This window comes from Neopsephotus bourkii, unplaced genomic scaffold (genome assembly GCF_033783945.1).
Source record: "Neopsephotus bourkii isolate Nb327-2 ecotype Australia unplaced genomic scaffold, CSIRO-AGI_Nbou_v1 NB_144, whole genome shotgun sequence".
Taxonomy (NCBI): domain Eukaryota; kingdom Metazoa; phylum Chordata; class Aves; order Psittaciformes; family Psittacidae; genus Neopsephotus; species Neopsephotus bourkii.
Window position 1 is genome coordinate 1244999 of NW_026900661.1, and position 23377 is coordinate 1268375.

A 23377-nucleotide genomic window follows, 5' to 3' on the forward strand; every position below is an offset into this window, starting at 1 on the left:
AAGCTGAAATGATAATGCCTCAACAGGGAACAGGCCATTTTGGTCATATCATCTGTTGAAGGTTTACATAAGGATATGTGGGAGGAAAGGCATGGGATCCTGCTTAGCTCGACTGAAGTTGGATGGTTTGGAAGAGCTTTTCCGAGTGCTGTGCTGGGAGCAGAGGGAAAAAACAAGTGCTGTCTGAAAAAAGAAAAAAAGGACTCTCACTCCAAAACAAGCCAGCTGGCTTGCACGTGCAAGGTTTTCCATTTCTAGGGATTATAGTATAATGCAAAGCTATACAGGGTTTTGTTACAGGAGGGGGGAGAAGAGCTGAGGAGTGTGATTATCACAAGGAGCCAAAAATCAGAGGGTTGTGCACATCCTCCTTTTTTATGGCACCTTCCAAGATGTGCGGAATTCTGATCTGCTATATCCTGTTGGATCAAGCTTTGACATTGGAACCATAATGTTGGAAGGAAAACGCAGAAAAATTAATGATAAGTCATAGTTTCAATGAAAACCAAAGAGATAGCTATCCAACAGGATTAAATGAAAATCAGACCTGAGACTGAAGATATTTTTTTACATAAATTCTGGCCTGTTCAACATATCATTTGTTTCCCTCCTCATAGCCTGTTTGGAAGCAGCAACATGCGGAATTCATGTACTATTATAATGTAGAAGCAGAAGTTTGTTTTGTTTTGTTTTTTCTTTTTCATTCCCTGACTAAATAAGGCAAGAAAATTGTCCTGATATTAATGTTTGAGTCTGGAATGATTGTTGCTATGGGACAGAGAAGGAAGAACTACTCATTTAATGATATTATATGCCTAGACACTGTATCTGGTATAGAGCATGGTAAAAAAAGCGGTTTTTTTAAAGGGCAGTTTTTTAATGAAATTTTGATTTGTTCTAAGGGTCTTGTATTAATCTGGAAAGAAAAATAATCTTTGTTTAAACTTTTGTCTTCAAGTTTAGCTAAATTTCATACATTTACATCCTGAATTGTAAATCAATGTGAATATTGTTTTTATTGGCATCAGTAGTGATCTTCTAAATTCTGCTTTAAATGTGTTGCAAACCAAATGTGCATTCTTCTTTCTGAAAGAAATTAAAACATATAGCATCAATGCTATGTAGGTCTTTAAACCACTGATTTTGGATGTTACAGAAGGTAGCCTATCACTTAATTTTATAATATGAGTTGAGATTTTGCCAGCAAATTTTGGTCAGCCACAGTTAGCAAATGCATTACCCATGGAGAAAGTGGGTCTTCTGTGTGAGCACATCAGTTGTGTATGTACCTTTTTATCACTCTCCCTCTCCCATTCTTACTAAAGTCTTAGGTATTGGCATGATCTTGCTCATCCAGCTGCTGCTGGAACTAACACAGAACAGCCATTGGCACATGAGCAGGATCACATCTTTGTATGCTTTTTCCTAGATTATTGGCACTGTGAAAGCTTTAATAAAAAGAAGTGGGCAGGGTCATTTACTTGTCTTCCTAAAACCCATCTGGACTTTCTATTATAAAAGAAATAAGTAGTTTAAGTGCTAGCACTACACCGACAAGGAAGTTTTTTCTTGGTTGTATTTAAAAAGTCAGGAATAAAATACCTCACGTTTCATTTTATTGCAGGATATCTCAATGTGCTCTCAAATAACCGTTGGCGTGAGCGCTGGTGCAGAGTGAAAGATAATAAACTCATTTTCCACAAGGACAGAACAGATCTGAAGACGCACATTGTTTCTATCCCTCTCCGTGGCTGTGAAGTCATCCTGGGGCTGGATTCGAAGCATCCTTTGACCTTCCGCCTGCTCCGAAATGGGCAGGAAGTTGCTGTGCTCGAGGTGTGTTGATTGCTAATGGCTGTGACTTGTAGGAACACTCACAAACTGTATTAGAGAAGCACTTTCCTACAACTTGGCCATTCCAAAAAAAGAAAAAGCATCTTTGGAATAATATTGTTGCATGGTTGTATAATAAACACTGGAAAAAGAAGAGAAATATTGAGTTGTCAGCAAAGAGAGAACTGAAACTTAATGCAGTTCAGAAATCTTCTCAGTAAATTGCTTTTCTCCACACTGACCTTCCCCTCACCTGCTACTAAAATATCCCTGCTCCTTGTCTAGGCACACTTTTAAATCAGGGATATAATTACTTTGGGTAGATAGCTTAGCTATAATTAAATAATGGATCACTGTTGATGGGAACTCTAGAGCTATTAACTCTCATTTGTCTGCTACTTATGTGAACTCCTTTTATTCAGTCTGTATCTGTATTGAGGTAATTCTGCAGTGAGAAATACAGTGTGCCAGCAATCTGGTGAGTCTCTTGACACACTGCATATGTACATACTAGCACGCTGCTTTCATTAAGAAGGTCATAAATCCATCTCTTAGGTTGGATATAAGGAAGAAGTCCCTTACTGTGAGGGTGGTAAGGCATTGCAATGGGTTGCCCAAAGAAGTTGTGAATCCTCCATCCCTGGCAGGGTTCAAGGCCAAGTTGGATGGAGTCTTGGATGACATGGTTTAGTGCCGGGCATCCCTGCCCATGGCACGGGGGTTGGAACTAGATGATCTTAAGGTCCTTTCCAGCCCTAACTATTGTTATAGGAGGAGGCAACTTTTTGCTTTTAATGGCTGTATGGACACTTTGACAGTGTTGGGTTTCTGACTGCAGGTCACATCAATATTCATACCTTGCAACTAGGCCTGCTACATGTGAGCAGTTCAAAAAAGCTGAAAAAAAAATAGCAGTTCAAGGAACTGTAAAAGGCAATGAAATATTTAAAAAGAACAGGAAATTTGGAAACTGCCCGGTTTCCTCTCCACCCCCTCTTTTTTCCATTATTTATCTTGCTAATGTTTAACTTTTGAATTGGTGACTTGAAGGAAAATATGAAAACTTTGAAATTATTTTAATAGTATTCATGTCTTTACTTGTGCCATTATGGAAATGAATTCTATCATCTAGACAAATTTAGTGGTATTTTTCAAAAACTACATTAGAATACCTTCCACTATTTTGTTCTTTCTGCCCGTCTCCTCATTTCTACTTAACACCAACATTTTCCTTTCAGAATTCATGCAAACTGAAGGCCTCCAGCCTAGCAGAGGAAAATAATTCTGTTATAGCTTTCAATTTTCTTAAGTCTAAAATAAGCATGACTTGAATCTAAATCCGCTAGCCTTAAACAATTATTTTTCTTATTTTTTTAGAGATTGCCCACTTTGCATTGCATCATAACTGATGAGCACATAGCTTACTAAATATGCACTCCTTCTAGCAAAGAAGATTTAACAAGAAATCCTATGTTTTTAGGATTTTGGCAGAGAGAAACCAGAGCCTCTTGTAAAATATGGTAGCAATTTGTCAGCAAAGAAAAGAAGAATGTGCCTTTTTGCAATAATCCTTAGGTCGGTGGCAAGTAAAGACCTGACCTATGTTCTTACCCTCTCCTCACAGGCATCCTCCTCTGAAGACATGGGCAGATGGATAGGAATTTTGCTGGCAGAAACTGGGTCATCAACAGACCCTGGAGCTCTGCACTATGACTACATTGACGTGGAAATGACTGCAAGTGTCATTCAGGCTGCCAAACAAACCTTCTGGTGAGAGGCATTTCCAGTGCTCTAAGAATTTATATCTGCATGTTAACCCCGGTGCCAACACAGCTTATCAAAATCCACCTCCCCCATTGCCAGATACTGAACTTATGAAGTGTTTCAGCATCACATCATGTTAGATGTGTTTATGATTATGGTGTTGGCATCCTATAAAAGTTCTGTAAAAGATACGGACACTTCAACTTTACTCACATTTTTACTCCTTTTTGCAGTAAGTTTCCTCATCAAATGCTACATTTTAATCTTTTACTTCGCCTGAAGTCTTAGAAGTATCCCTGGAAGAGAACAAATATGCTGAAATATACAGCTACATAGTTCTTGTTTATCTATTGGCTGTATTTGCTGTACAGGATATACGAGCCAACATATACAGGATATATGGGCCAATATATGATGTACACTAAAAATGTATGACAAATTTGAGTCTTGGAACACCGTATTCTCAGTGTTTCCTTTTCAAGATCTTTATGATTTATTAAAAACTTCATCAAGCTCACCCCAGTCCAATTAAATTCTGGGTTTTAATTTTGGAGGTGGAAATTGGGAAGGTGTCTAAGGCACAGCACAGAAACTATTTAAATTGCAAAACAGTGCTGTGAATTCCCCATTACTGATTCCATGCTCATAAAAGTAATGCACACTCAGCATATATAGTGATTTACATGTTCAAATCAGGTTAGCATTAAAGCAGTCTTTGGTGGGAAAGACTGTCATTTTTCCTTGGGTAAATGGGGTTGTTTAGAAACAGGAGTGAAGGAACAGTTGGGAGAGTTGGAATGCCCTCACACGGAAGTTCCCTGTGGTTTCCCATGGTCAGAAAGTGGGTGGCCTGAGATGACAGCCTGCAAAGGTGTCAACCCTCGCTGCAAAATGAGACCCCAAACGCAAATTTGTAATGTGTGTGACTTAATACGTTAGAGAATCACATTCCATATGTGTTTTCCAAAAGAAGATTCTTCTGCTGTTGGCAAGGTATTAAAAGAGCTTTAAGGAGGGAAAACATGCAGCTCCATTCATTCAGGACCTGGTTTGAATGACTTCTGATAGAAATCAAAGTGACTTGGTGTTACCACAAGCCAAGTTTTGTGAAAAAACAGATAATTTTGATAGAATCAAAATGCACTTAGCTTACAAACTCATGTGAATATTTGTTTTGAAGTTAATAGGGCTCAAAAAGTTTATCCTGTGGTGACATGTATTTTTGCTTCAGTCAGCATCTAGCAATAACCACATTTAAGAAAGAAATAGAATGGAAACCTTTTCCCCCGAATACTTCATGGCTTTCCTTTCCTGAGCAAATGTGATATTAATTGGAGCCAAGTGAAAAAACATATGCAACTAGGCCACATATTAGAAAGGAATGTCAAACAACTTGCAAAATAGCAGAATTCCCCTATTACGAATTAGTTGAAATTCATTGGGTGTCTTTAAAAGGCTCTAAGAGCTTGTTGATAAGCAACTGAAGTAGCTGCTGATTTTCAACTACTCCTAGAAAATGAGGAGAAATTACAATGATACTGAAGTGTTAGTAAAATAATATTGCTGCCCTTTATAGAACGAATATCAGTATTCCAAATTAACTGCAGTTACCATTAAAGCTATGATTATCACACATTCACTTTGGATTATTGGTTATTCGTTTCCTGAGACTGATACTTTGCAAAATGATCAACTCTTCATTAATAGTGCCATCAGTTTTCTTCATCTAAATGGTTAGGTATCTAAGAAAGGCTGAAGGAAAAATGCTTCCAAGCAGGGTTTTTTCTATTTCCTTTCCCATCTAGCTGTTTCACAATACAATTAAATTGCACGAATGCATCTGTAAACAGGATTAATGAGGCTTAGTGAAATAATGCTTGTGAAGTGTTTGCAGATACTGAGATAAATATTAGTTTCCTTTGGTGGTGGAGTTTCTACAGACGTTATCAGATGTCATGAATGAATAGCCCAGTTTTCAGACCTAGATATTATGCATCACTCCTTTAAGCTACTTAAATAGAAAGAAGTACAATAGCAACTCCAAATGTGATCCTTCAGACTAACCAGAAACACTTGAGTAATTGGTGGTTTGGTTGGTGTTTGGGTGTTGGGGGTGTGGGGTGGGGGTGTTTGGGGTTTTTGGGGTGGGGGTGGTTTTTGGGGGGGTTGGGTTTTGTGTTTTTGGGGTGTGGGTGGGGGTTTTGGGTGGGGGGTGGGTTGTTTTGGGTTTTTGGGTGGGGTGGGGGGTTGTGTTTTTTGTTGTGTTTTTGGTGTTTGTGGGGGGGTTGGTGTGTTTTTGGGTTAATCTTTAACATACTGTGATACTGTGATACTGTGATACTGTGAGTAATGTTCTTTGTTAAGAGGAACAGTAAACAAATGCAGCCCTTTAGTAATATCTAATGAAGTGTGAAATATGATAATGTTAAAAACATTATTTAATCATGGAATTTATCTTGGGGTTTTGTTTGGTTGTTCGAAGTAAGAAAAGCTTCTAATTGTCTAACAGTTGTTCCATCTCTGCACTGCCCTGAAAGGCTCACACTGAACTGGGCAGGTTTGTCCCTCCTGTGAGCCCAGGTCTCCTGCAGCTCAGGTGAGCCACAGTTGGATGAGGTCTGTCTCACTCTGAATGAGAAATTCAACAGACTAGCCAAAAGAAAGCAACTGTTGAAACCACTGCATTCTTGAGCTCCGGCCAGCGCTATGGAAGACCCTCTCTACTTTAGTAGTGCTTTATCACATTTTATGAATGTCAGCACAGGGGCTGAATAGTTCCATTGTTTGGGATGGAAAGCTTTGTTTTCTCATTGACATACACTTGAAGCTATATGAATTATTTGGAATCTCACTGTATATCTCATTCAGTTTCATTGGTTTCTACAAAGGAAAACTCATCCTTGGGGTTATCATTGTTGGGCGTGATTCTGCCGTTTCCTGCCTTGTTTGATCTTGGCAAGCCCAAAGTAATCCATGATATCTTGCATGTGTTCTGCAGAACTGCAGTAAAACATGCTACAGGGTTGATTTTTGGGGGAGAGGGGAGGGAAAAAATAAATAAAATAAAATAAAACAAAATAAATCTTTTTTTGAAGTTTCCAGAGGACTCAGATATGCCATGTGAACCAAAGCAAGAATGAGCATATAGTGTATTTGCATGAGCAATTACCCAGACAGAGTTGGGAAGCATAGTGCCATTATGCAAATTCTATCCAGCCAAAAGTTTTGCTCTGGAAAAGAAAAATTCCCAGATTTTAAGAAAGTAATTATTCAGCAAGTTTTTTAGATATGCTAACTTAGAATTCATCAGAATTCCACTTTTTTTTTTCCTTTTCTTTTTCTGGATTTGATTCTTGTTTCTCCTAGTTCCTAAGTTCATGTCCCCCTGAGCGTGCATGCACCCAGAAACACCTGCTTCTCCCCAGTGCAGACAACAAGGGAACTTTTACGGGACACTGGGAAGCTGGTTTATAACAGCAGGTTCCATGTAAACATGCCACTGAGCAGTTACAGCTGTTGCCCTCTTGGCTTTCACATAGTTGTATCCCTACTGCAAGAATGGAATACAGGAACATATGTTGTAATACTGGCTGCTATCAGTGACATGTGAGTGGCAAAAGAGGGAAAACTATGCTGCGGAAAGTGAGAAAATATGTGCTTCCAGGCTCCATGATCAGATACAAGGAACATACCACTGATTCATCATTTAGAATTAGGTTTTAAGTGCTGGGTTTTATTGTATTTTCTTTTTTCTTTTTTCAGTTTCATGAACAGAAGGGTTATATCTACAAATCCTTATCGGGGAAGCACTGCCAATGGCTACGCCTGTCCGAGTGGAATGGCACTTCATTATGATGATGTTCCCTGCATAAATGGATCGGTAAGAATTGAATTTGCACAGAACAAACGGTTTGCATGTGTTGAGCGCATGGACATCTGAAAATTATATTGTCTAAAAAGCCCCACTGGGCAGTTTCCAAATGAACTCCCAGGTTTTTTTTTATTTGGGGCTGCAAACTTCTCACACCTACAGAGTATGAGGGGTGTGGGACATATTGTTTACATTAACCTGCACGTGAGCCAACGTGAGAAAGCAGTTGCCTGTAGACAATTTGTTGCCAAGTCCTTGAATATAATACTCACTTGAGGGGGCAATTTTTAGATCACATTGGACCTGTCAAAGTGAAGGGCTTACTTAGTTACACAAGGCATATTTTGGTGTCAGTCGAACAAAACCCAAATACTTCTTATTCCCTGGGCCTGCATTCCTCATAGCAGCAGGTACTGCCCACCCCAAAGGAGGACAACAGTGGTCACTTCCATCTTCATAAATTGATCGTAGGCAGATGTGTAATAGGGTTTAACACATAGTGGATTTTAACCCATGGCAGTACGTGGTACTCAGGAAGATTTACAGGGGAGCTACAACCTGTGTCAGCTCTTGGTTTGAGCTGCTTAATAAAGGCCTCCACTAAGGCTAAACTGAAGAGAAATTCAGAGTTTTAAAGTGCAAAGTGGACTGCAGGTTCAGTCCTCTGTCTTAGTAATGTCAGAAAGATGGTACAAAGCCCCTCTTGAGAACAACGCACAACCACGTGTGTGGTGAGTAGTCTGTATGTGTAGTTCTTGGATGTGCGGATGTGCTCATGCCGTTGTGTGAATAGTGTACTGCCACAGCCAGGATGGATTAAGGAAGGATATTTGGCAACTGAATTGGTTTCTTTTAAGATTAACTGAATGAATGACTGAGTTGAGCTTTCCATTTCTCTGAAAGGAAGAAAAAAAAAAAAAGAAGGAATAGTCTGTAGGTATTTTTGCTAGTTAGATCAGAATAATAATTCTCCAGCAAATAAAATGTAATGCTAGTGTACCAACAGCTGGTATTCACTAGAAAGACATATAGCCTGAAGAAAGAGAAAAACCCACCAGTAAAACACTCTTGGCTTCTGCTGTTAGGCCATATTACTTTTAACAACTCATGCACCAGATGTAATCCCACAGATTCATCTGTGTAGTCTGTGAGTATCCCTCTGTTAACACAGTCAGCTTGTGCCTTCTCAGTGCTACAGCTAACAAATGAAGGTGCAGCAAATAACTCAGAGAATCAGAGAATGGTTAGGGTTGAAAAGGACGTTAAGATCATCTAGTTCCAGCCCCCCTTCCCAAAGGGTGATAGGATAGTACCAGTTTGCTCATACAATGGAAAATGCACAGGACTGAGACTATGAGCTATGTAATGCAGCACTTCCTTTCCACACTGTGTCCTCCTCAGCTTTGTAAATAGTTTGACTCAAGTGTAAGCAATGAGCGTATGCTTGCTAAACACCAAGTACTTGCTATGGTCAAGGGAATTACTAATGTTTTAATATCACGTAGGAAGTTCTGCATGGTGTATTGTTTACTAACTGCCAAAGTGTGTGTGTTGCAGTGGGAACCAGAAGATGGCTTTCCTTCTTCTCGTAGCAGGAACATTGGAGAAGAAATGCTTTATGATAACGCAGGCCTGTACGATAACTTGCCGTCTCCAAAAATCTTTGCACGCTATCCGCCAGCTGACAGAAAACCCAATAGGTTATCATCTACTGACAAACTCTCCTCTAACCATTACAAATACCCTGTCTTATCCAATCTGTCTTCTGCTCAGTCTGTCACTAATACCTCTGCTGTGGGGAGGGGATCTGGCTCGCAGGTACTGTACTATTTAATATTTCACAAAGCTTTTTGGTTTTTGGATGTTCTGCTTATCTGGTTGTTATCTTAAGGGCACTGAGCTGTTTTTGTCCCTTAGTGCTAGGGACAAAACTGAAGCACTTGGAGTTTAGGCATGAGCACAACTGCAAATGCAACTTAAGTTTGCTAAGCTGTAAAATCTGTTGTGGAAGTATTGGTGCCTAGGAAAGGCTTTCCTCACAAGTTCTTGATGATTTACAGATTGTGGATAATAACAAAAAAAATAGATGTGACCTTCTAAACCCAGCCTGAATGCATATCTAGCTGCGTTCTGTTGGCTTAGGGAGTAATGAGAAAAAGGAAAGTGAAGTATGACCTCGCTGTGACAGCAAATTTGCCTTTCTAGAATTATACTGATCTGTATATTGTATATACTATGTTATATATATAGTGAATATACGTATGTATCATTACATGTATTATAGATATATGCACTAAATTATATCGTATGTAGTGTGTATATACCATATTTAGATATACTGCCTGTTATTTTCTGCCTGTGAAAAAAACCTAAGCTTATGTCTATGCTGCTTTCTGAGGGTGGCCACAGAAAGTGTGGCTCTTCCCAAGGTTCAGTTCATTGCAGGGGAGTCCTCTAAATGGACTCCCCTTTGGCATGAAATGTGCTGTTTCTAGTAATCTTTAGAGCTTGTCTGACCATTATGTGAAGGGCTTTTTAAAGTGAGAAACCCTTGAAATTAGTAAGTAGAGGTTGTATAAGAGGAAATTGATGTGTTAACTCCTAACATTTAAAGATGTGTAATAATTATATTGTTTTTAAAAAAAAACCTAAACATGTAGCACAAGTATAGAGTAAATAAGAAATAATGTTAAATTTTTGTGTGGCAAATCCCATTGTGTTTTTTCTGTATGAAATTAACTCTGACAACCTTGTGTTTCAAGAAGCTTTACTGTATAAAATTATTCAAAGGTACAGTTTTCTGCCTAACAATGGCTTTCTTAATACAGTAAATGTAAGAGATTTAAATAACTTGGAGACTGTGATGCCACCAGTGATGGGGAGTTCATCCCCTTGTTTTTCTGTGATTGCTGGTGTGGCTCCTGCTGAGCAGGAAGCTAACAGAGACTACATCTCTGGAGGAAACACCATCTCCAGCTCAATCAATGCACTCTATTGAAGCTCTCTGAGCAGGTGTCTTTTTGTCAAGCTTTGCCCTTGATGCAAGGGTGATTGTAATGCTAGTGGCACAGGAATAGCTGGAGCCCATTTGTACTTTTGTTTTCAAACAGTTTAAAGGCAAGAAGCCTCCTGTGACTGCTAATGGCATCACCGGAAAAGGGAGAACTCTAAATAGCCAGCCAAAGAAATCTGAATCGGTGTCATGTGTGAAGCGCACTGCATCCAGTAAGTATCATTCCTCACTGCTGCCTCACTTGTGAATGGGGTCATGAGGCTACCCAGAATAGCTGTCATATTAGCAAACAAGATAAAGAACCACTGTGGTTCTTCTGTGGCTGAGAGGTTGAGCAGAAGCTACCCGCTAAGAGTTTGAAAGGAGATATTGTGTGCATTGGTGACTCATTACTACTCCAGCCATGCCCCAAGATAAAAGGCTGTCATGTCAGGAATGATAAATATGAAATGTGGACCAATGGCTGCAAAGTCAAGAGGGCAGCAAGAAAACAAAAAAGGGTAACGAATCTTCATTTGAGGCAAAGAATAACTCTGTATTCCCATTGGATGAGGAGGATGAGGAGCTGGTGGAGACATGAGAACATTATGTTGCCCAAAAGTGAACTTACTTCTATCACTTATGAAAAAGAAAATTGTATAACACAGTATAACAAAATAACAAAGACAACCACACAGCCCAAAAGCATTCTCACAGAGAGGAGATTACAGTTAATGAATGGCATGTTCAGAAAGAGGATTCTTCTGGGTAGGTTGATTGCTTCTAGGACATTCCCAACAGGGATTGGTTTGTGTAAAGAAGACAAGGCCAAAAAAGTGCTGTAACTGTATTTTTTAAATATGGAGTCAAAAGCATGGCTTCTTCTAGAGAAGGGATGAATGTGTTTTTTTAATCCCATTATGAATTTTTAAGAATTCATGGATTTAATGGCAACAAGAGAAATTTGGGTTAAGCTTTAGGAAAAAAAGTATGTCTTTCTAACTATGCAGGTCAGTTGGTACTAGAAAAGATAGTTGTGGGAGTAAAGGCATCTCGGTTACCAAAGACCGACTAAAGCTAGTTGTCAGGAATGGTTTAGTGTCCTTGAGTTTCCTTTAGATATGCAGACAGACAAAGTGATCTGTTAGCTGGCCTGTTTTCTTCGAGTCTGCAATTGGAGCAGAGGTATAGAGCGGCTGTGATATAAGCTAGACTACAAATACATGTGAACCATGAAATGAAAGCATTTATATGGCAAATTACAAAAAGAAAACTCTCAAGTATCAAAAAAGTGAGAACATGTTTATATTGTTTTATGTCTGGTGAAAAAAGACGTGCTTTAAGCACTTGAAGTAGGAATGGAAACCAGGCAAAAGGACAAATGTGTTTTTCCTCTGACCCCTTCCAATTAAAAATCAAGGGTTCAGAACTAAAGAGGAACCTCCTTTCCTTCCTGTGAACTACAGACAAAGGCAAGGCCAGTTTTGAAAACCAAGGTACTGTAAGGTAATTGGTACTTCTCATCTGACCCATGTAAAAGCGAAAACACTATCCTTTATCGTTTCTGTAGCTATGCTGCAGAACTCAGCTGGAATCATGGCCCTTGAGAAAAATCCAGTGGAAGAAGGATGGCAAACTGGCTTCTCAAGCCATGGCATACTTTGTATGGTGTTCAGTCTCAGGGAATAGTTTAGAGTTTTTCTGTTAATTTGGGCTATAAATAACTAGAATCTAATGCATACAGATGCGGAGCAGTACAAATATGGCAAGAATCGTGTGGAGGCAGATGCGAAGAGGTTACAAAGCAAAGAGGAGGAGCTGCTAAAGAAGAAAGAGGCACTCCGGAATAGGCTGGCCCAGCTCCGAAAAGAAAGAAAAGATCTACGTGCTGCCATTGAAGTCAATGCTGGTATGAGGTTCTATTTTGTGCTCGACTCTGCCCTGGATAGGCTTAATTGTCCAAACAGCTTTGCATTGTGTGCTGAAGATAAGCCACTGCAGGAGATTTGGTTTTGATGCTAAACAATACTGTGTGATGTCTGTATTTGCTTTCTGAATGTAATGTAAATATTGCATAAATATATAATGTGTATGTATGTATTTATACTATGTATCTATAGATGTATATACTTATATACATTTTTTTTTATATGTGTGTATATATGTACATACACACGAAATTACACTGATGTGGATTTCAGACAAGCAGAACATGGGAACAGTTTTATTGTGACTGGCTAACTATATTGTGATGACATGGAAAAATAACAGAAAAATACTGATTTGAAATGAGACTAGAAATCTTGCTAAGGCACCTGAAAGAAAATATCTTATTGCAGTTGTTACATGTTTTACATTAAAAAAAAAGTTGTTTTTGCAAAGTAGGTAACTTTTTTGTGATGTCTTTGACATTTAGAGACCTTGTTCCTTATGTTTTTAAAGAAAATAATTTCTGCAATTGTCAATTTAAGCTTCTTGCTAAAATAATAACATTCCTGTGGGTGACAGGCAGGAAGACCCAAGTGATTCTTGAAGACAAGTTGAAGAAGTTGGAAGAGGAGTGTAAACAGAAGGAGGCTGAACGTGTAAACTTGGAGCTAGAACTGACTGAGGTGAAGGAGAGCCTTAAGAAAGCCTTGGCTGGTGGCATCACACTGGGCTTGGCTATTGAGCCCAAATCAGGAACATCAAGCCCACAGGTATGCAAAGGCATTAAAAGCTCAAATCCCAGTACTGTCGTCTGGGAGTACTCTGTATTCTCAGTTCCGTGAAATGAGTGGGAACTGAGTGTTCTCGAAAGGTTTATTAAGCCCAGGAAACAAGAGCAGAACTAACTAAATGCCTTTCTGCGTTATTTGCATTCTTTACCTAAATCTCGTGTACTTTCTACAGCAGCAGGGAGCAGGTAGACATGGGAATCATAGGCAGTGTGTGTTAGCATAACATGCAAAAGCTGACACCTCATTGTCCTCAGTGATTGTAAAACTGCATGAACTGAGATTTTGTTCCAGTCCAGCAAGATTTAAATGTACCAAGTCATTGTGCAGTGATGGAGACTACTTGTGCTTTGCAAGGGCTGCATCTCACGTGTTCATAATGGAGCATGGCAGTCCTGGCTTATGCTATCCATCTGTGTCAGATGCAGCGATCAGAAGGATCAGAGAGGAATGTGTCCATTCCTTCAGATAACCCAATGTTGTTTGATCACAGAAAACAAACTTTAATTGTCATCACAAAATGTGTACTTTGTTTTGTTTTCTTTTGCACTAATGTCTTTTTTATTTATCCATCTTTATTATGAATATGGTCTCCTTTAAAAACATCCTACAGTTCTAAGTGTAGATTGAAAATATTGCCCATGTGACTACTTGAAGGAAACTCACTGTAGGCTTTCCACTCTTCATTAGTCTCCAATTTTCAAGCACCGAACTTTGGAAAACTCCCCAATCTCCAGTTGTGATACCAGTGATACTGAATGCTCAATACCTGTGAACAGCGCAGCAGCTCTAAAGCGACCTCCCTCCTCAAATAATTCTCCATGTCGAGGCCATGTCCTTCGAAAAGCAAAGGTAAGAACACTTATGTTTAATTTTCTCTTTTTGTCCTTTTTCTTACTCCTTTAAAAAAATTTATTTGCTTGTGGGGAAAAGGAGAGAGGGCAGCTAAATATAGTAGATAATGAAAAAACATAATCTCAAATGATTTGGTTTTCTGGCACATCCCGATGTCTCCATTTCCTCTCCCCTTAGCTTGTTTAACCTCTCATTAACATTGCCCAGCCCATGAATTACTTCTGCTATGCCTTATGTGAGAACTTCCTCCATCCTTTTCATGGGCATCGCCTGCTTTTTCTGCCAGTTAGCCAGATTCATTTGAATTCAACAAAGAACAGTCACACTCAACATAATAGAATTGTAGAATCAGAGAATAGTTAGGGTTGGAAAGGACCTTAAGATCATCAAGTTCCAATCACCCTGCCATGGGCAGGGACACCTCACACCTAAACCATACGGTTGGCTTTCTGGGCTGCAAGTGCACACTGAAGCCGGCTCATGTTCATTTTCTCATCGACCAGCACCCCCAAGTCCTTCTCTGCAGGGCTGCTCTGAATCTCTTCTCTGCCCAGCCTGTAGCTGTGTCTGGGATTGCTCCGACCCAGGTGTAGGACCTTGCACCTGTCAAAGTTTCAGTTCTATAAAACCTGCTTAAACAGGTTAGGTTTCAGTTCTATTTAACTTGGAAGTTAGATGCTTGATTTTCAAACCTGAAGAAGGATTCAAGTGCTCTAAAGCTTATCCAATTATAATCTAATTTGTCTCATAAAGATACCATCTCTAATGGTACACTTCATCTTACATTTCCATGTTAGCACAGGGAATGTGGTCTAGCAGAACACAATTCTTTCTTACAAAATGAATGTGGATTTGTGCTACCCACTGGACAGGCACATTAAAGCCAGCCATTTAATCTGTGCAGTGGGAGAAACCAGGGCACTATAAAAACCTAAACATTTTTGGTGAAAGAATACTTTGCAGCTGTAGTACATTTTTTATGCCCAGTATACACCATACAGGAAAAACCCTGCTGTGCTGTTTGATATTGCTGTGCTTTGGATAGCGTGATAGCTTGGTCATGCTCTTTTGTAGAGGAATCTTGGATATAAGATTAGGCTAATTAAAAAGGATATGGAGCTACTAAGCATAATTCCCATCCTGGGAAAAACAACTCAAAGTATCCAATTTAGCTTTAACAGCTTTTTCCTAAAACCTCATGCACTAAATACTGAGTGAAATTTTGCTGAATTAGATAGCGCAGCACAAGCTGTGCTCAGCCCATTTGCAAGGAGCTGCAGCCAAAGTCTGCCATCAGGTATGCATCTGCAGCACACCCCACTACTGGGGGGGTAGGTAACTGTACATGTGCGAGGGTGGAATTTGGCTCTCAATTCTTTTGGCCTTTTGCAGTTACGAGTGAGCCAGGCTTTATAGATGTGGCTAAGGGCGTCACACGTGAGTATCCCAGAGCAGAACTTGGCTCTCCATGCTTGGATGTCAGTGCAATATGTGGGAGTGAAACAGATTTCACGTCTGTGCTTGCGCTTGCATCTTCAGCAACTGGCAAATCTCCCAGTGTTATGAGGGAGTTGTATAAGCGTTCAAAATGTCAGATTTTAATTCCCTCCCCCCCCCCCCCCTCCCAGTATGGATTTGAATGAACTGAGTGCCTCCCTTCTTGCTCTTTCCTTGCACGAAGGTGCTGAGTCTATCACCAGCCAGCCTTGTGTTCGCAGCCACCCTCACATCACCACTGTGCTAATGAGCCCACAGCACTGCACTGCTCTTCTGCTAGGGTAGAAGCACCTGAGACAGTGGGTTAGGAAGCTGCTTCATCAAAATCTCTCTCCTCTCTGATGCACTGACATAAGAAGGAAATAGAGAAGAAAGTGGACACATTTAGGACATACCCATACTGTACATATACATATATATGCATACTGTTATAACTTTTCTGTTTGTAACTTGTGCTTTTATTATTTATTTTTTTTAGAAAGTAATAACACATTTTTTAGAAGCCAAAAAGCATTTTAATTGCAATTTTGTTAATCTCTACTTGGCTGGAAATGGTGACTGTATTAAAATGTGGAAAACTATATTAGGCATTAGCATTCCTAGAGCAGTAAACTGGCCCAAATATCCTTGCTATACAAGAAAAACAATTATTTAAACATTTCACATTTCAAATGAAGTACTAAGCCCAAATTGTTATGTGCAGGAAGGAAGCGGCAATGATTGTTTCTGATTTGTTTTCAAAACTGGTGGACTGGTGAATGTCAGCAGCTTACGTTTTGTTTATGTTAAGGGACTGGAAAAGAAAATGAGCTCTCCCAGTTTCCCAGCTTCCAGTCAGGCTTTCAGTGTTGACTTAAACGTTCTTTTATTGGCATGAACCTGCTGGAGAAATGGAAACAAAGAAAAATATCCTTCTGCACCTGCAAAAGAGGCTACTGCTTTCAAGTCTTATTTAACGCTCAAGAAAATTCTCCTCCTGGTTGCTTAGCCAAGTACTTCCTTTATAGCTTTGGTAGTGTGTACATAGGGGATATACATTAATAGACTTTTTAAAGCAATCTAGTTTTTACCAGTACTGTGTTTTAAGGTTAGCTTTACCATAATTTCAAGTGTAAAATGGAATATGTTAAATATATTGTGTTTTAATAAAAGTACTATTTAAATGAAGGAATAAAACCCCCAAACCCACAAGACAAAAATTAAATAAATTATTGTCTACCTGCTTAAACCCAAGGTATTTTATTCTTCTATTGCTAAAGCAGCCACCAACTGTGACCTTTACTGCTGCTTTACAATGGTTGACGAGGTGTCATGGTTATGCAGCTGTTGAGCCAAACTAATGCTGTTACTGCTTTCAACAGGCAAAACAGATATTTACATGCATAAGTAATGGTTTTCAGTCACAGCTCTTAAATGTTATGGAATAAGTGTTAAATTCTGGAATTCAGGTTGGGAGCCAAGTCAGAAGGCTGCCTGCAGAGTAGCTCTGTGGGAATCTGTAGACCCCAGTGCCTGGCTAGGAGCAGCTGGGCAATAGGTCCATGGGGATTACTTTAGCTGGAGGCCAATTCTGTTGTATCTTCATTAGTTCCTGATGGCTGTAAGTGTGTGATCCAGGGAGTAGGTGCAGTGTGGATGTCCTTAGCTGAGCTCATCCTGATTCAGCTCCTAAATACTGTTAGGAAATACTTTAGGTATCACTCAAGTTTGATTTAACTGGGTGTTTAGCTATTGTGATCCCGTAGACTTCACTTGTGAAGCAGAAGAAATGGCAATAAATGGATGAGCCATGGGTGAAAGCATTATAGATTACATTCTTTGATGTGAATGGTAGGTGTCACTGTCCTCAGCTAACATGTGGGGAAACTGAGGCACAGAAAGGCAAAGTGATTTAACTTGACAAGCAATACCTCAACTTAGATTATGTATATAGGAAACAAATGCAATGTAAACTAACTTGTTTTTCTTTACCCTGCCTGTAAGTCTCTCTGCCTCAGTAAGTTGTCCTTTTTAGGCACAGAAATGTATGTCTGCCATGAGTTTAATAATAAAAAATTGAAAAGTAGTAAAGCAATCACTTGTTGTCAGCTGTGACAGATACCATACAACTATAGAATGGTTTAGGTTGGAAAGGACCTTAAGATCCAGTTTCAACTCCCCTTCCATGGGCAGGGACACCTCACACTAGACCATGTTGCCCAAGGCTCTGTTCAGCCTGGCCTTGAACACTGCCAGGGATGGAGCATTAACCACTAAATCGAGTGCTTCCTGCTGTCTCATGCAAGTAAGTTAGAAAGTCCTAGATGCAAAATCAGCCTGTCCTTATCCAGCTCCAGCTGAGTACTTCACACCAACTGTGGTGTGTGAATCTGCTCCATAAACACCCTTTGCACAAAACAAACACAGCTTATTTGCACTGCAGTAGAAAAAAGTTGCTGAATATAGCTGCAGAGGGGTGGAAGCTGTGCACAGACACTATCAGGACATACTTGTTAGCGTTCCCTAACTAATTTCTGGGCAGAAGGCTGGGTACAGCAAAATTAATGGAAAAACTGTTGCTGACCTCAGCCAGCTTAGTAGATCTGATGACATCAGTAGAATATCCTGATTTCTCTAACATTTTCCGTATCTTTTTCTTCCCCCTCTTTCCAGGAATGGGAGATGAAAAATGGAACATAAACATATCAAAACCACTCACTTCCTGTAAAGGCCTTACCTAATATGGACCAAGACATAGGCTGCAAAATACTCATCTGAAAGGCCGTATCAAGCGATACAACATAAGAGGTTTTATAATTCTGTTAAGTTGATGGTAGCTTGGCGCTAATTTGCCTGTATTCCCTCTACTGTATTGCTGTGTAACTATGTGTGCCCTTTTTATTAGCTGTAACTCTATTTCCAATGTCACTGGTAAAGAAAAAAATGAAAACCAAAAGAACCAAACCAACCACAGTAATTTAAAAGGATCATAAAGTCACACTTGAAAATTCTCTTTGCTAGAACAGCATTGACTGGCGATATTAACTGAACACCACTGAAGACGAGTGCATTAAGATTGACATGAAATCATAACTCTCATAGGTTAAAACTGACTTTTGAGGTCTGCCACAGAGATGGCTGAGCAAAGTGTTGCTCATTGGCAGTCTCTTTGCAGTTAGCTGTTTGCGTGGCAGAAGAAAACTGAAGAATGTGTTCACAGAAATGGCATGGCTTGCTTGGTCAGGAAGACAGGAGCTCTTCAGTGCCGCTGTCCTCTACGCTGGTGCAAGACCATGGGATGACACGACTCAGCTGTGAATCATTTCATACTTTGTAGACAGATGTTTTTGTCATAGGGAGATAAAAAGCTGCCAATCTTTGAAAAAAACCCATGCATTTTAGTACATTCTCTTTCTTAGTATTTTGAAGTACCAGTCATTTTCAAAGGTCATGTTGTTGAACTGTGACTTGTTCCTGATTTTTTTAAAAGGCAAACAGATATTTTTAGATACTCGGTCTTTTCTATACTTTTTGAAAAAGAGAAAGCGTAATTGAAATTAATCCTCAACAGATAACAGCAATTCAGAATAGCTTATGCAGTCAGTCTTGTTTTGTTTTTTTATAATATAGTATTGTTAAACTTGAGTTATAGAACACTGCTGTACTTAGTTTCCATCACTTTTTCAGACCTCAGCTATTATTTTTGAGGAAAATGGACTGAAAAGATGGTTATTTCCAGACTCTTTTATACACGATTTCACAAATAATTGGGGATTTTTCTCAGATGGGTATTCACTTCTGTTTGCTAGGAAACAGTGTCTTGTGGCTTAGTCTGTAAAATGATAAAAATCTGTTCTTCTTTGTCTCCATCCATGTCACTTCTGAGAACTTACATGCAGTAAATTGCCAACTGAAGTCCTTCAAAATCTCAAGATTGGCTTTAAAAATCAGGAGAGAGAGAGAGAGGGAAAAACACATATAATTAGTTGGGTTCTTTTAATATTTCCTCTGTGGGTTTTTGTTTAAGCCTTTGGAGAGCCTTTAATCACATTCTCAAGATTTTTCCCTTCTTGACTTTGAGGACTAGAAAATGACTTTAATTAAAAAAAAATAAAATACTACTCAGATTTGAGGTAATCACAGCTGTTTGGGCTGGAGATCATTAGTTAAGACTTGCGATTAAAACAACAGAAGTTGGCAAGACAGTAGTTATCAAGGATCTATGGCCCAGCCTACAGTTTGCCTCTTACCTTGAGGAATAGCTGTGTGTAACTCCTGAAGGGTACACTGAGATTCTCAGCTGAGCTGGATGTCAGAGGACCTCCCACAGGAGCTGGTGGCATTTGAAAGCAAAAAGCCATCAGAAAGACCTGATAGCTTCTAGAATGCAGGGCTGTGTGCTGGTCCCAAATGCAATTAGTGCCAGGGATCCATTAATATCAGCAGAGTAGAAATGGAGTCCAATATGAGAAAAGACTTTTTGCCTCTTGGGACTATGCTTTGTACAAAGTGCCACAGGAATGCAGATACACTAGGGAAGCAAAGTGTCAGTGTGGTTTTCACTGAAAACAGGATCTTTTTATATATTATTTTAGGTCATCTGCTTACTTACTAACTCTATAAGTAGAAGGCACATTCTGTGCTGTATGACTGTGGACTAAAGAGTATCAAGTTCCCATAAATATTAGCAGAAACAAATTTGAAGCAAAAGTAAGTTCATTTAGGCTTTTTATTTCAAATTAAGTTATTTATTTGTATATTTCAATAAATATTTAATTTATATCTGTACATATTTATGATGCCAATTAGGCTTCTAGTCAATGTTTGCAATGATGTAACAGTTGCCATTAAGAAGTGGTCCAGCATCAAGTAATGAAGAGTAGTCAAAAGCCAAATCACTTGTCTTCTTTACCCAATATTGTTACTCTATCTTCCACCCCTTATATCCCATTGAAACAAAAAAATCCTTTTCAAGAATAGGTTTAATTCATGCCTGAGACAGAAGTGTGCAAACAAAAATTATGGCGTGTTGGGCCATGTTCACAAGCCCAGCCCCGGTGCCAGAGCCTTCTGCTCTACCATAGATGCCGATTGCCCTCAGCACCTATAGTACCCTTGGCACCCATACCACCCACTGCAGCAGGCAAAATTAAGCATCTTCTGCCCTTCCTTGAGCAAAGGCTCCATAAAGCCACCACGGCCCCCAACCTGGCACATACTGTAATTGTATGTCTCTAATGTGTAAGTGCACTGGTACCATCGCAATTTGCATTAGTGACATGTCTATGTAACAGCCAAAGATTTCAAAGGAGGAAAACAAAAAACCTCGGGAAAAAATAACCTCTCTATAGACCACATTTGGTGCTGTGAAATATACTCTGTTTTCTTGAAGAGCACTGTTGCTGCACAATTTTTTTATAGAAAGCAACAGTTTGTATTTTCACCAGTTTTAGATTTCACGATCACCAGGCAAAGTCATCAATAGAGCAGCATGACTTTTGTTTTAAAGGAAAACTCTTGTATTTTAAACCATTTCTATGTCTTTTAAGGAAATATTACACTTGTGCTTCCTCAACAAACTCCTGTTAACTGTACCAGGTGCTTTTTTTTTAATTGTTTGGGTTTTTATTATGGGTGATGCTTTTTTTAAAAGAAAACAAATCATAACATTGGGGGGGGGTCAAATATGTTTTGTTTTTATTGAGATGATTGTGGCAATTTGATTTTTCAAATGAAGAATTACTTACTTTAGGATCGAGTTTTGTTTAAAAAGACACTTTCGAATTAATTGGCCCAGGCTGTATGTTGTAAGATAATGTTCTCATATTAAGAATGTAATTATTTCCTTATTGTATTTTTTAAAAAAACAAAATCATATTTAAAAAAGAAAAAAATCTCTGTGAAAAAAAAAAAAGCATGAAAGAAACATGAAAAAAAGTTTTTGTTTTATTTTTGTTATTGGATATGTTGGCAGTGCCCATTATAATTGACTGTAAATATAGTCTTTCTACTGTATTTCTCAATGTATTTAAGTTTTTTTGGCACACATTCATAGAAACTTCTGTTTAAAAACAAAAAAGAAAAAAAGCCTCCAAAATAGACCCACCTTCAATGTGTGTCTTAGTAGCTTCAACTAACTTTATGTCTTTCTAGTTTATCCTTCAGAAAGTCTTGCAGAGTGTGAAAAAAGACTGGCACCTGATTGACAGGCGCGACAGATCCAAGACCATTATTAATAAAAATACCTGTCAAAAAAAAAGAAGTACTTGCATTGTTATTTCTTAGTATTTGTCAGTGTAATAAGTAGGTGACGCCTTAGCAGGACACCCACAATAGTGATCCTCAACCAAGTTCCATTCTCCCATGGCAGTCAGTTGAAAAATACTTGGACAGGTCATAATTAGTATGTTTTTGGTATCAGTTCTGTTCCCATTTAACTGTGCAATGACTTTCTGCTACTTGAAGGAGTATAAGGGCTTGCCCAGCAATGGCAGATGGAAATTCAACGTATTTAGAGCTCATAGCAGAAGTTACTGCTGAGCTTGTGTTACTGTTATCAGTCTGCTTAGATGTCAACGACATCAATACTGTAAAACATAAAATATTCACAATTACCCCTAAGAAATTAAAGTGGATCAAAATCAAACTGAGCTAATTACTAGGCTACTTAACAGTGAATGTAGCAATTCTTATAGATGACTGACAGATGAAATTGAGAAGTGTTAAGTCATAATTACTCCTTGCTGCTTTTCTTAGATTTGGCACTTGCTCCCATTACAGTAATATTATTACTAAATGTCATGCTTAAGTAGAAAACACATTTGGTTTTACTAGACTCAAAGAAGCAGTATTATAAAGTAATCTAATTGGTTTCCTTTACTCACAACCTCCTTGACCTCAGGAGAAAAAGGTACTCAGCATTTGTAAAACCTGTCATGGTAGTATAATAGGAATTGTCTCTCAAGTAGACACAGCTTTTGTCCACTTTATAACTCTTCACTGCCTTTTGTCAATTAAAAAGCCTTCAAAAGCAAAGCAAATTATTAGTATTTTTCTGTGTCTGTAGAAAAGACATATATAGGACATGTTGTATAAAAATATATATTTAGAATAGTTCTACTATAGAATACCATTTATTATTACAGGAAATAACATATATGCAAAAATTAGAAGACTAATACCTTAAGTTACTTAGGCTCATGGTCTAAAAAAGCCTTAAAGAGCATCATAGGAGTTTTTGTGTAAGCTGCATTTAATATTTAGTCTAGCGGGTTGCATCCCAAAGGAATTCGATATGAAAGATTCCACCAACACCTGACTTACACTGTTGTGTTTTTTTCCTGGCTGTGGGCATTCACATTGTAAGCGCTGCAGTGCTTTAATGCTAAGTTCCTTTTAATGCTAAGAAGTTCCTTTTAGATATTCTTTCTGAGTCTATGCATAGGTTGAACACCATCAGACCCTTGTACTTAAGCACAGGGCCTTACGAAGAAGGGCTCTTGGCTGGAGAATGAATAGTGGCAAATGTGACACTATTTTTTTAATGAAGAAGGGTAAAAAAGACAGGGAACAAGGACTTTTACAGCTGTAATGGGCGAAATGATAGATGGTATAATAAAGAGGTAGTGAAGAGACTGAGAAATCACTGTACTGGGGTAGAGTCAACATATGTTTTATACTGGGGTGTCATCCCTCACAAAGTGCTGTGAGGTCTGTGGGGTGGTTAGTGAGCATCCAGGAAAACAACATATTCTGCTTGGATTTCTTCAACATGCTTTTGATGTGGTCTGTCACTAAGGAAGCTTAAGAAGCTACTGGAGAAAAGCAAAAGGCCCAATAGGATAAATAATGGGTTAGTAAACAAACAAA

General features: G+C 38.8%; 1 protein-coding gene across 4 annotated transcripts in view; it reads left to right on the forward strand.

Annotated features, from left to right (window-relative positions):
• Nucleotides 1-21770, forward strand: part of AFAP1 (actin filament associated protein 1) — a 121063-nt gene extending 99293 nt beyond the window's left edge. For 3 of the 4 annotated variants that reach the window (XM_061369755.1, XM_061369773.1, XM_061369765.1), the window contains exons 10-18: nucleotides 1625-1836; nucleotides 3458-3603; nucleotides 7360-7477; nucleotides 9026-9286; nucleotides 10579-10693; nucleotides 12205-12369; nucleotides 12969-13159; nucleotides 13868-14029; nucleotides 18182-21770. In XM_061369755.1, the coding sequence (XP_061225739.1) occupies nucleotides 1625-1836; nucleotides 3458-3603; nucleotides 7360-7477; nucleotides 9026-9286; nucleotides 10579-10693; nucleotides 12205-12369; nucleotides 12969-13159; nucleotides 13868-14029; nucleotides 18182-18208 (1397 nt within the window). In that variant the 3' untranslated portion in view covers nucleotides 18209-21770. The remainder of the gene's footprint in view (nucleotides 1-1624; nucleotides 1837-3457; nucleotides 3604-7359; nucleotides 7478-9025; nucleotides 9287-10578; nucleotides 10694-12204; nucleotides 12370-12968; nucleotides 13160-13867; nucleotides 14030-18181) is intronic. The other variant, XM_061369782.1, reaches the window with a different exon arrangement.
• Nucleotides 21771-23377: the final 1607 nt, after the last annotated feature.